Source organism: Equus asinus, chromosome 24, assembly GCF_041296235.1.
Source record: "Equus asinus isolate D_3611 breed Donkey chromosome 24, EquAss-T2T_v2, whole genome shotgun sequence".
NCBI lineage: Eukaryota > Metazoa > Chordata > Mammalia > Perissodactyla > Equidae > Equus > Equus asinus.
In genome coordinates, this window is record NC_091813.1 from 26,274,889 (window position 1) to 26,288,098 (window position 13,210).

The 13,210-nt window shown below is 39.0% G+C and overlaps 2 protein-coding genes across 7 annotated transcripts in view; one reads left to right on the plus strand and one right to left on the minus strand.

Annotated features, from left to right (window-relative positions):
- The window catches only part of RARS2 (arginyl-tRNA synthetase 2, mitochondrial), a 68,425-nt gene extending 67,033 nt beyond the window's left edge, over nt 1-1,392 (minus strand). For 2 of the 3 annotated variants that reach the window (XM_014848437.3, XM_070496395.1), the window contains exon 1: nt 1,264-1,392. In XM_014848437.3, the coding sequence (XP_014703923.3) occupies nt 1,264-1,299 (36 nt within the window). In that variant the 5' untranslated portion in view covers nt 1,300-1,392. The remainder of the gene's footprint in view (nt 1-1,263) is intronic. The other variant, XM_070496396.1, reaches the window with a different exon arrangement.
- Nucleotides 1,393-1,410: 18 nt separating this feature from the next.
- ORC3 (origin recognition complex subunit 3) overlaps nt 1,411-13,210 on the plus strand; it is a 59,318-nt gene continuing 47,518 nt past the window's right edge. For 2 of the 4 annotated variants that reach the window (XM_070496394.1, XM_014848436.3), the window contains exons 1-4: nt 1,433-1,536; nt 4,617-4,671; nt 9,891-9,988; nt 11,688-11,832. In XM_070496394.1, the coding sequence (XP_070352495.1) occupies nt 1,513-1,536; nt 4,617-4,671; nt 9,891-9,988; nt 11,688-11,832 (322 nt within the window). In that variant the 5' untranslated portion in view covers nt 1,433-1,512. Of the gene's footprint in view, nt 1,537-4,616; nt 4,672-9,890; nt 9,989-11,687; nt 11,833-13,210 lie in introns of all 4 variants that reach the window. The other 2 variants (XM_014848434.3, XM_014848435.3) reach the window with 2 other exon arrangements.

Genomic DNA, 13,210 nt, shown 5'->3' on the forward strand with positions numbered 1-13,210 from the left:
GTTTGTCTTCCACACGTCAACAAAGTTTCACCTCCTGGACCACCTCTCATCAAATGATTGTCTCGTCTCCAGAGGCTCTGTATACCTTACCTTGTCAGCCTTGGACTCCACAGGCACAGCCTTCCAGTCCACTGAACTTCCGGCCTGTACCCCTATGGCCCCATTTAGGGACAGCTCTACGACCTTGTACAGCCGGAAGTAGTTATAGAAGACTGACCATCCTCCATATCCCCAAACTATTTCGGGGCCAAATGGGTTCAGGGGGGTTTATGATGAGGATTATTTTAGGCTGGTTACCTTTAATAAAAGCAACTCTGAGGAGCTTGCCCTCAGAGTTTGCTTGCCCTTTGTTGGGAAACATTTACATTTGTAAGGGAAATCTCCATCTGTAAAGATGCCACCCTCTTTGCACCAGGAGGAAGGCGGAATGGTGTCATCTCTGGAAACTCTTAATGGGGAAGGCAAGGACTTAAGTTGTTTACCGTCTGGCAACCTCCTGTAACTGACACGCCCCCCCCCCCCCCAACATCCTCCTTTGTCTTTAGCTGAAGATAGTATTTAGGGTGGTGGCTTCTGGCCTTTACTTAACCCTATTTCATTCTTATCTAAAAGCTATAGGACCACCCAATAGCCAGACCCCCACCTGCACTGATACCATTTTAACTTTTTTACATATTCTTTCCTTTGTCTTGTAAAGAGATAACTCACATACCTTTGCCTTAAATTTAGCCCTACCCTCAGCTCAGTTTTGCAGCAGCAACATGCCAGCACCAGCTCTGACTGCCCGTGGGTCCTGTCCCCACGCAGCAGCTCTGACTGCCCATGGGTCCTGTCCCCATGCCAGCAGCACCTCCTCCTGTCTGTGGGTCCTGTCCCCATGCCGGCAGCAGCAGCAGCTCCCCATGCCAGCAGCATCTCTGGCTGCCCGTGGGTCCTGTCCCCATGCTATTCCATACTAGTCTCTAAATAAAAGAGCACTACTGCCAGATCTTAAGAGTCCAAGAAATCTTTCTTTCCACTCCTCAGCTCACCGACCCCGCATCACTTTTCACCCTGAGAAACTATCTGGGCCACAGGCCCGACCCTCCACCGGGTTTGCCTCAGCAGCTCCAGCAGCTCCAGAGAAGGGTGAGGAGGCGCTAGAAACAAACAGGGTTTCCGCGGAACCCCCCTCCCGCTGACTGAGGACTGGCTCACAGCAGTGAAAGAGTCTCGGGGTGCCAGCCTCCGCGGGGGTCCTCCTGCCAACTCCCGGATCCGTACCTGACAAGCGATAGACCTGCGGAAGCCACACGCCATGGCCCGCTCCACGAAGCACGTCAGGGCCGGCGGGCACCCTGCCTCGCCCCGCCCTTCTCTGCATGCCCCGCCTCCGCGCGCCGGAAGCCGGCCCCGGAGGGTGCTGCCGGCCAATCACGGAGCCGCGTGCCCCAGCACTAACCTCTGCCCCGCTGCCGCGAGGGCGCGCGGGAAATCCCGAGTGCATCTGTAATCCCGCGGGCTGCTGGGGCCATGGCCACCTCCTCGGTGTCCAAGGTACGTGAGGGAAGGCGCCCACTAGGGCTCCTCCGCCGCCTCTCTCCTTTCCGTAGAAGGGATAAAGCGGAAGTTACAGAGGCTTCGGTGTGCCGGCGTGAGGGGAGGCAATGGCGGGCCAAGCTAGGGCTCTTCGCTCCAGGTCTACTTGAGGCCAACTTTGCTTGGGGAGCGACGGCGCCGATCTGCTTTAGCTACCTGGCTAGGAGGACTTTTAAGTTCTGGTTTGTGGAGGCCGGATGCTCCGACGATGTGCCCCCGTCTCCTCTCCTTTTTCCTTCTCATAGATACGTACTATGCGCCAAGCGCTCCTAGGTACCGAGATACAGCAGTAAACCAAATAGGTTGTTTCTGCACTCAAAGACATTAAACACAGATAAACTGATGATCACAAATTGTGATAAGTGTAAGCAAGAAGGTTCTAAGTGAGAGAACAGGAGAGCGACATAAGCCTAATATAGATTGCCGGGGGTCAGCGAAGGCCTAGAGAAAGTGACATTTTAGCTGAGATCTGAAAAATGAGTAGAAGTTAGTCAAGCAAAGGATTGGGAGGCAGGGGCGCTGTTCTGGCAGAGAGAGTGGCATGTTCTTTGGCTCAGAAGATAGAAATAAAGTGGCATATTAGAGGAATTGAAAAATCAGTATAATCAGAGAGTAGAGATAGAGGGAGCATTATAAAAAATGAGAACGAGAAAGTAGTGTGTGTTGTGTGTGTGTGTGTGTGAGATGAGATCATGTAGGCCTTCCCATTTGGGCTGCCTCGCTTGCCAGGAATTGCAAGACATGATAGTGTAGTTGGTAAGAAGAAAACGCTAGAGTTGTATTGTCCAATGTGACAGCCACTAGCCACGTGTGGCTATTTAAATTTGAATCAAAATAAAGTAAAATTAAATAAAGTTGAAAATTCAGTTCCCATTTCAAATGCTCAATAACCATATGTGGCCGTGGCTACTGTATAGCGCAGATCTGTGATGTTTCCATCATTATCGAAAGTTCCATTAGACAGCCCTACTACAGACCAAGTAAAGTAAGACCTTTCCTAATATGAGTGCAACCGGAAGCCCCTGAAGTTAAGCTATCTGATAAAGCTGAGAAAGCAAATGAAGAAGCTGCAAAGACATTTCTCCCTACATTAAATCAGTGGATTAGTGAAGAAGGCTATACCATGGATCTAATTTTTAATTTTGATTAAATTAAAATAAAAAAAATTTTTAGGCGTTCATAAATCTTAGCTTTTATTACTTCTTTCAGAGGATTACTGTGAGGATCACATGAGATAATGCATCTGAGAGGATTTGTGAAATCATAAGAACTATCTTAATGGCTGTGCTTTCCAAGACTACATATCAAGGAGGAACTACCAGCCATTGGGTTTATGGTTACAAAGGATTGACTGTGATGCTAGATTTAACTGTGCTAGTACTTTTTATTAAGATTGGTACTGTTTTTGTTTTGCCTTGGTTATAAAGTTCCCGAGGTTTTGAGTGGTCTGTCCCCTAATCTTTTTTGTTGCATAAGCCTCTCTTATTTTTGTCTATCTTGCAGAATTGTGAGGGTTTTTTTTTTTCAGGAAAGCATTTATGGCATTGTAACAGAAATGCTTGTATTGAGATGATTATGAAGGAGACTTACATAAATAAGAATCTTTAAGGACTGTTTCAGGAATTGAGGGAACTGCCAGCTTTTTATTTTTTTATATAACCTATCTCAACTTCCCTTTCCTGGTCATATTTTCTGGCTTTTGGCTCTCCTTCTAGACTTCTTCCTCCATCTCAAACAGCATCACTTGATCAGCTGTTCAAAGTGGTTAACCGTATTAGTACTACTGCCATATTATTAGCATCCATTCCTGGCACTCTTCATATCTCACTCCTTCAGAGCTCCTTTTCCTTTACTGAATTGCAGGTGATTATAGAAAGGAGGCAATGACAAGCTTGTTGCGGTACTACATGATTTTTCTAAATGTGTATGCACATTCCAAATAGTTCGACTAGTTGCAGATATAGTAGTATAAGGCACAATTCTTATTTTGGATCCTGTAATCCAAATGGCCAGTTTATATTTGCACAGCTGTCTTTAGCACTATCCTGAGATGACTTTTTCTAGGTATGTATCTTTCATTCTTTCTTCATTTTCCATAGAAATGGCAGTCTTTCAGAAGCTATCCATGATGTATGGCTTTAGGATTGGTAGAATTAACACAGAACCAGTAGCTTGAGGGCTATATATCACTAGTCAAATAATGTTACGAGACTAAATGTAAGTAGGAAATTACCAGGAAAATTACTCGGCAAGCATTCACTCATTCCGTATATTGATGGCCTAATGTATATGTTAACACTATACTAAACATGGGGGAAACAATTATGAATTGAATGCAATCTGCACTGAAGGTGCTGACAAGCTAGCTTGGGAGACAGACCCATAAATAACTATGATACAGAATGGGAGTGATTTAAAACAAAGCAAAATAAAGATATTCAAGTACTGTGAGATCTCAGGAGAGGGAATAATTCTGACTACAGAATTGGGGAAGGTTTCCCAGAGCAGGTGAGTTTGAGTGGAACTTTAATGGATAAATGAATAAGAGTTTATCAGATGAAGAAAGGTATGTAAAGTGAGACAATAGCCAAAATTATCTATTTCCTGTCAAGGATCTAGATACTTGGTGTTTAATTAAATAATAAATAACTTCTCTTGAGATGGGAGAACGTCACTATTTTCGATCTTCGTGATCTTCATTTTAATTTATGTAGCCCTTCAATTTAATCTAAGTTTTATAAAAATGGAAGCTTTGTGGGTTTAAATTTCATCAGCTTTTATTTTCTTTGCCTCTTAGATCAGGTCACAAAGAACAAAATCAAAGATGAGCATCCCATGGGAAGGAAGAGAAAGAAATGGATAGTCCCCTTGTTGTTTAAGAATTTTCCTTCTTTAATTCAGATAGAAGAGATGTCATTTCTTAGCACTTTAAAGAAATGTCTTTTTTAAAAAATCTGCTTATCCATAAAATACTTGGTTAATCGGATTTGTCTGCTCTTTAGCTTTGACTTTATGCTTTTTTTCTTTCTTTTTTATAGGGCTGTTTTGTGTTTAAGCCAAACTTCAAGAAGAGAAAGATCTCTGTGCCAATAGGTAAGATGTCTTATGGTCAGATTTGTTGGTTTTCCTCCTCCAAGTCTTAAACTTTAAGAACTAAGCTAACCATAATTGAATTTAGTAATTCTCTTGTCTAAGCTTGGCTTACTTACCCTGTTGATGTAGCAGATATGTTCTGAGGTGTAGATCCAAGGGATCAGGGGACACCCCAGGCTTCTAATCTAAAAGGGAATCCAAATATACCTTCAAAAGGCAAATTGAAAGTAAATTTCCTTTGAATGATATGTCACCATGTTTTAAAAAAGATTGTCTTAAAAATCTCAGTGGTTTCCTGGGGTGAGGTAGGGGGAATTGAGTGTAAAAGGGCAAGAAAGACTTTTTGGAGTGATGGAAATGTTCCTTAGATTGAGGGGGTGGTTAAATGGGTGTATACTTTTGCTAGGACACATCAAACTGTTAAAATGGGCATATTGTATTTTATTATTTGTTAAATTATACCTCAATAAAATTAAATTATTAAAAAAGAAGATACTGCCTTCATTGTCTTCATTTATCTCCAGATATCTATTTAGTGATCCAGTTACGAAGACTTGACTTCTGGGCCAGCCTGGTGGCGCAGCGGTTAAGTTCACGCGTTCCACTTCAGCGGCCAGGGGTTTGCCGATTCCAGTCCCGGTGTGGACATGGCACCGCTTGGCATGCCATGCTGTGGCAGGCGTCCCACATATGAAGTAGAGGAAGATGGGCACAGATGTTAGCTCAGGGCCAGTCTTCCTCAGCAAAAAGAGGAGGATTGGCAGCAGATGTTAGCTCAGGGCTAATCTTCCTCAAAAAAAAAAAAAAAAGACTTCTTCAAACAAATCACAATATTACTGTTAGTCAGAAACACAATATTACTGTTAGACAGAAAGTGTTATTGCACTGGTTCTCAATTGTGGCTACACATTAGAATCACTTGGGGAACTTTTTAAAGAAAAAAGTTATTTTTGTTTTTGTTTTTTTCCTGATAGGATGGTAGATTCCATGCAGTTGCAAGAAATAGTATAGAGTTCACCTGTGCTCTTCACCTAGTTGTCCCCAGTGGTAATATTTTGCATAATTATAGTATAGTATCACAATGAAGGAACTGACATTGGTACAATCCACCAATCGTATTCAGATTTCAATTTGGGGAACTTTTTAAAGACACTAATGCCCAGACCCCGACCCAGACCAAGTGAAGCAGAATCTCTGGGAGTGGGACCCAGCGCCCCACAGGCTTATTGAGTATTTACACTCAATAGTAAGCACTGTGAAAATTCATTCCAATGGAAAAATTGTGACATGGAATTAAGCATACTCATGCACTAGTTTTTAATTAAAAAGGAAAAACTGAACTATACCATTGTTTGACTAAGGACATAAATAATTTGAATATATAGAATGGGATTTTTTGAAATCATGATATGCTGCAGGCCTTAGGGTCTTAATCCTTCGGTTTGAGACTAGCTAGATAAGAGACTTGTGTGCTCAAGGATAAAGTAGTAAAATAATGGTTCATATTGAGAGGAACAGCGTAGAAAGTATGACTTAGGATAAGAATCCAGTTTCTTGTTAACAGGGGAATAAACAGCGATCTTGAGCTCTACACCGTTAGAGACTTAGTTTCAAAGAAACCTGAAGCTATCTGTATTCCTTGCCCTCCTCCCCATCAAAAATGAAAAGTGTTAGCGATGGACTTGGAAATAGTGAACAAAGAATAGCTACATTAAAATTATTTTATTTATTTATTTATTTTCTCCCCAAATCCCTCCAGTACATAGTTGTATATTTTAGTTGTGGGTCCCTCTAATTGTGGCGTGCAGGACGCCACCTCATCATGGCTGTGTCCACGCCCAGGATCCGAACCGGCAAAACCCTGGACTGCCAAAGTAGAGCGTGCAAACTTAACCACTTGGCCACATGGCAGGCCCCCAAAATTATTTTGTTTTTAAGTGATTGACTTATGAACAAATTTCTTTAATGTTGGAGATTGTTAAACTTCACTAGAAATAGTTCATTTTCAGAGAAAAGTCAATACTTGTTCCCCCATTATCCGTGAAGGATACATAGCATGAAATGACATCTGATATCATCAGCAATGTAATTATATCTAATAAAATTGCTAACATTTATTGGGTGTTTATTATGTGCCAGACTATTCTGAGCAGTTTATATGTGTTAATTTGTTTAATCCTCTCAGCAAACTATGAGGAATATATTATTTTCATCTCCATTAAAATATATGAGGATGGTGCTAGTAAGTAGCAGATCTGGGATTTGAACCCGAATTGTCTGATTCCAGAGCCTGTGGCCTAACCATTACCTGATACTGCCTCTCATAATATGAGGAGAGTTTTTGCTTAGAACTTTTTGTATTGAATTTCAACTACAATTTGTTAAAATTTGTTTAAAGATTTTAGTATTAGTAAGCCTAATGTGTGTAATTGTATAATTTGAACTTTGCTTTAGAAGTACATTGTTTGGGGTTTTTTTCATTGTGGTGCTCTAAGAACAAGAAATAGTGTTAGAATATAAGAATCTTAGAGGTATTGACCTTGATTATAAGCCCGATGGAGCAGGAATGAGGAAAACATATCCAGATTTTAGCACTTGCCTTCACTGGCTTCAATTCTTGAAACAGATTGCCTGGAGAAGTAGGAACATGCTCTGCATTTTGCCCACCGTCTGTCCCCTGACTTGAAGACCCTTGGGCGTATACCTAAGAGGAGACTGGTAACTCTCCCTCTCAGTGCTCTGTGGATGACTGCACATCCTGGGAAGCAGCTGGGTAGGAGTGGCAGAGCGGGGCTGGGGAGAGAGAGACCGGCTCCAGCCCTGGCGCTGTAGGAGGTGTTCACACTGAACTGAAGCGCTGTGAGTGGGAGCAGGAGGAGACCTGACGACAACAGTGACCACTTATGTTCTTCCTGTCCCCTCAGTGCTTGTTTGTATTTTACCTACCTGATCTCTAAATGACTGAGAGAAGTTAGGATAACGGGTTAAAGTGTCCTAGTGCTGTTGTTTCCCAATTTCTAACAGTTTTTTTGTTACCTATTTTGATGCAGTGTAATTCAGCACATAAAAAGTTCTTGTCTTGACTTCCCACTTTAACATTTTACTATGATTGTATTCATTATCAAAATGAAATGACAATTTTTGTTTTATATAAGGCTACCTTGTTATTCTGCTCTTAGTAGTGTATCTCCTTGCCTTTTTTGTTTGCGTTTTTATGCTATAACCTTGTCTACCATTTTACCGTATGATGACTTCAATATATTTTAAGGTGTGATAAAATTAAAAAATCAATATTTGCTAAAAATCTCAGTCAACCATGATTAGAAGGTAAGTTCCTTATCATGAAAGAGAATTTCTATCCTAAATTATCTGTTAATGTTAAAACTTAATGACAGAATGCTAGCAGTATCTCTGTAAAATCAGGAACAAAATATGGACTTTCACAATTATTTTTTTAATACTGTTAAAGTTCTAGCTGTTACAATAAAATATGAACAGTAAACAACAAGAAATATGAAGGGAAGTAGAAAACTATAAGGGATATAAAATATTTGATTAAAGGAAGAGAGCTGTAATGTTTGGATGTGAATTTTTTTAACATATTAAAAATGTCATTTTGAGCCAGCCCTGATGGCCTAGTGGTTAAAGTTTGGCAGGCTCCATTTTGGCTGCTTGGGGTTGGTTCCCAGGTGAGGAGCCATACCACTCGTCTGTCAGTTGCCATGGTATGGAGGTGGCTCACATAGGAGAACTAGAAGGACTTACAACTATAATATACAACTATGTACTGGGGCTTTGGGGAATTAAAAAAAAAAGAGAGAGGAAGATTGGCAACAGATGTTAGCTTAGGGTGAATCTTTCCCAGGGCGAAACAAAGAGTCATTTCTCCCCGACTCAATCTACAGATTTTATTTTATCCAGTCAAAATACCAGTGTAATTATTTTTGAGAAATGACAAAATTAATTTAAAAGAATGGCTTAAAATTTTTTGAACAAGAATGATAATGTTTGGTGGTGGTGGAAGACATTAATCTATTTGATATTAGAACATATTACAAAGCTACAATAATTAAAACAGTTCAGGACTGGTATAGGAATAGAGTTGGATGCAGTAGAACAAAAGAAAAAGCTCAAAAATAGTTCCAAGTATATATAAGTATTTAGACAATGAGGGCATCTCAAATCAGTGGAAGAAAGGATAGATTGATTATTCAATAACTGTTTTTCAAACTGAAGGGTTGAAAGTCTGAGTCATGAAGTCAGTTTAGTGGGTCATGATAGTTTTAAAAAACAGAATAGAAAACATTTCCTATCACATGATAAGGATAAGTATTATTTGTGGGACTTTTGTTTTTGTTTCTGTTATATATATGTGTGTTAGATTATAACATAAAATGTATTTCTTAATGTGGATCATGGTTTAAAAAATTTGAAAACCACTGCAGTAAATGGTGTTTTGAAAAATGGCTATTTGGAGGAAAGCATTCAAAAAGGATATAAAATAATACAGACTAAATAAAAGGCTAGGCTAAACTATGTCAGTCAAACAAAAGAACAAGAATTGTTGTACTAAGAATCATTTAATAAAGGAGAGTTCAAAGCAAATATGTGAAGCAAAGTATATAAGCCCTTAGAATAAGAGCAAATAGTGAAAATACGTTAATATTAAATGTATATACCTCAAACCAAACCCATTAAATAAAAACTGTTAGACAGACTATCTCTGGTAGGATATTTAAGAAGCTGATGACAGTGGTTGCCTCTCAAGAGCAAGATTGGTGCACTGGTCTTTGGAGTCAGAGATGGGAGGAAAATGGAGTTTTCACTGTGTACACTTTTATAAGATTTAATACATTTTTAACCAAATGCATGTATTATGGATTCAAATGAGTTAAGAGAAAATTATTAAAAGCTTCAGTGATTTATGATTACCAATGGGAAAAAAAAAACCCTAGAAATTCAAAAGCAAATAATTGAAATATAATCTAAAAATTAAAAAAGATATTTTTAATCTTATAGATACAATTAATATAGTAAAAATATAAGTATATAAAGAAAATCAAATGTAAAGGACATTGAGTATTTTTTCTTCCCAAATATATATATTTTTGATTCATATAAAAAAATTCAGCCCCATCACTTACTGTGTGACTTTCCATAGAGATTTTCTAACTTTTATTATATAAAAAAGAAACTGACATTTCTTTCTGTGTTCATAGAGGACTATTTTAATAAAGGGAAAGATGAGTCTGAGGACAGTAAGCTTCGATTTGAAACTTATCATTTGATATGGCAGCAGATGAAATCTGAAACTCAGGTGAATGCTTTTTTTAATAACTTAACTTTTCTCTAATATGTAAATCTCATGTTTGTGGCTTCCCATTTTCCTTTCCACCACTTTACAAGTGTATTGATGAAATATAGGTAGTATTGGTTAACCGTATCTGTATATCCTAAATAAAACCCTCACCTTCCAGGTATTAAGTGTAGCTTCAGGTACCAGAACATGTTTATAATAATAGCTGCTAAGGCAAGGGGCCTTTTACATTTCCTCACAGCTTTTAAATGGTGGCACTCTTTAAATTATCCATTCTGTTATATAAGTAAGAAATCAAGCTGTTTCTAAACTACTTCACTCCTTCATCCTTATATCTATGTTCTTTACAATCGAGCGCTGAAAAATTTCACCATCGTAGCAAATTCATACTCTAGGGCCAACATCTTGACCAACAGCGTTGTATTTTTTTGTTTTTTAATGCCTTTAGGAGGGTTATGATGCACTCTCCAGTTTATTGCTGCTTCCCACCACTCTTATTGCGTTACGGCTACTGGCTTTGCCCGTTCATGAATTCTATGGGACCCTTGAAGGTATTTGAGCTTGCGGTTTCCAGTTTAGACTCTCTTCATTTCTTAACCTGGATTATCATACCCTCCTGACGTCCCTGCCTCTGATGTCAAACCCTTCAGATCTGTCACTAGCCCCACTGGCACCATTGACCAAATTAGGAAAGTCCTCCCTTCAGGCAGATACAGCCCCATGCCAGGCTACAGAGATTTTTCCAGCCCCTCTACCAGTGCAGCCTCTCAGATCCCCTCTAATCTGGCCTTTACAGTGCTGCCAGGTTAACCCTTCTTTACCCTCATTTAATCATGTCTCTGCTTTAAATCCCTCCAGTGGTTTTCCCCACGGGATAAAATCCAAAGCCATTAACATCACATGTGTATTTTCCTCCTCTGGCCCCTTGCTTATTTGTCCAGCCTCATTCCCTACCACTTCTCATGTTCTTTATGCTTAGCTATACCTATGGTTCCCCAGATGTTTGGTGCTTTCTTCCTTCCTTGCCTTCTTCACTCCCCATTCCTTCTGACTTTCTTTTACCTACCATCACCTCTTCCATAGCCTGCTCTAATGCTTTGGCTCAAATATATCATATCCTCAGCTTAAATTGGATGATCTTTGTTCCTAAATTGGATTGGATACTCTTTGTTCCTATATAGTCATGCGTTGCTTAACGAGGGGGATACGTTCTGAGAAATGTATCCTTAGGTCATTTCGTCATTGTGCAAACATCATTGAGAGTACTTACACAAACCTAGATGGTATAGCTTACTACACACCTAGGCTATATGGTACTAATCTTATGGGAGCACAGTCGTATATGTGGTCTGTCATTGACCAAATGTCGTTAATGTGGCACATGACTGTATTATCATAGCACTATACACAATGTGTTTTAATTGTAAGTGTTCTTGCTCAATTTCTTCACTTTTTAGAGTAGAGACTATCTTTCCTTTGTAAGGTGGTTCGTAAATGTTTCTTGAATGAATAAATGAGGGAATCCAAAGCACTAAGCACTAGAGATTTAAGAAAAAACATTTTTTATTTCATCCATTTTATAATCATTTTACATGCAGTCTTTGGGATTGAATTCATGACACTTTTCTTTCCCAAACTTGGAAAGACTCATTAGATTACCACTAATAATAATTCATAAAGTTTTGTGTTTTCTTTATAGCGACTCCAAGAGGAATTAAATAAAAACCTGTTTGACAGTCTGATTGAATTTCTGCAAAAGTCTCATTCTGGATTCCAGAAGAATTCAAAAGACTGGGGCAGTCAAATAAAACTCAGAGAAATTCCAACTGCTGCTCTTGTTCTAGGTGTGTACACGTGTTTGGTTTTTTTTAATTGCTGATTTTGTCGTTGAGAATAGTGGGGAATAACCTGTTCTGATAAACCTGTTTTGTCTTTTTCATTTACAGAATTAAACCAGTTATGGTTTGCTTTGCATATACTTTCAAAACCAATAGAAGTTTCTTCTATTCATCATACATCTGTAAATTAAAAGAAACTGATCTAGGGTTAGCTAGTGCCCTCAACTTTTTGTCAGAGAAATGGAGGGGAAGTGTATTTGTGTTACTCTTTCTTCCTTAGATATATTAGGAGAATATATGAGATTGGAATTTGGTAATAAAGAAACCACCAGTAGGTTAATAAATTTGATTTTTAAACTTTTTAATCATATCTTCAATGGAATTACTCTTTGACCTTAATTTTATTTCCTTGTGCTTAGTTTTTCCATCTCAGATTGTTTTATAATATTGAATTAAAATTAATTGTTTAGAAGGGGGTTTGGATGAATTGTATATAAATTGCTTTCAGGCTGCAGGTCATAAGTTTCTTAGGTACTTAAATATCTATCATTAATATCTAATTTTTACCAAACATCTGGATTGCGGTATAATGGAAAGAATTTCTTTGGAATATTAGAAAATTTCCTTCCTTCTTTTTGAAGAGTTGAGTTTATTTGGATTCCAAACATCCTCTTCATTTCACTTCCAATTTGTTATTTATGCAGGGTTTGTTATAACACTGGGCTCTGAGATAAGACATTAATTTTGTTGTTTATTAATTCTGCCTCTAATACTGTTCATTACCTAAATCTTATTCCTGCTATTCAGGACAATACTTCTCAAACTTTAATGTACCCACAAATAACCTCCAGGAAATCTTATTAAAATGCAGATTTCTGTTAATAGGTCTGGGGTGGGACCTAAAATTCTGCATTTCTCACAGGCTTCCAGCTCATGCCATACTGCTAATCCCGAGAGGGCTCTGAGTCAGAAGACTGCAGGGAATGATTTTTACAATGCTGTGAACCAGCTTTACAGTGCAGCCTACCACTTAATTTCAAAACCCCTTCAACTGATAGACGAGAGTCTGAGGCCCAGTGATGGCCAGCTTATGCTGTTGGGTGCTTTGTTTCTCTACTGCTGGGTTACAGCAAGTGGAAGTGGAGGGGGGAAACACAATCAAGAGGGATGACCTGATAGATTGTTGAGAGAACCCTGTTTGAATCCTTGCTCTGCCTACTGCCAAAAGGAGAAAAGAAGCTAATGGAAATCATATGTGTCAAAGTCAGTGGTCTGAGGAGAACATTTTTCCAGTTAAAGACATTGTTGATTATCTTGTTTGTAATAAACAAGTTGCTTGTTTTAAGGAACAAATTGTTAAATAGCTTATAAAGTCAGTCAGTGA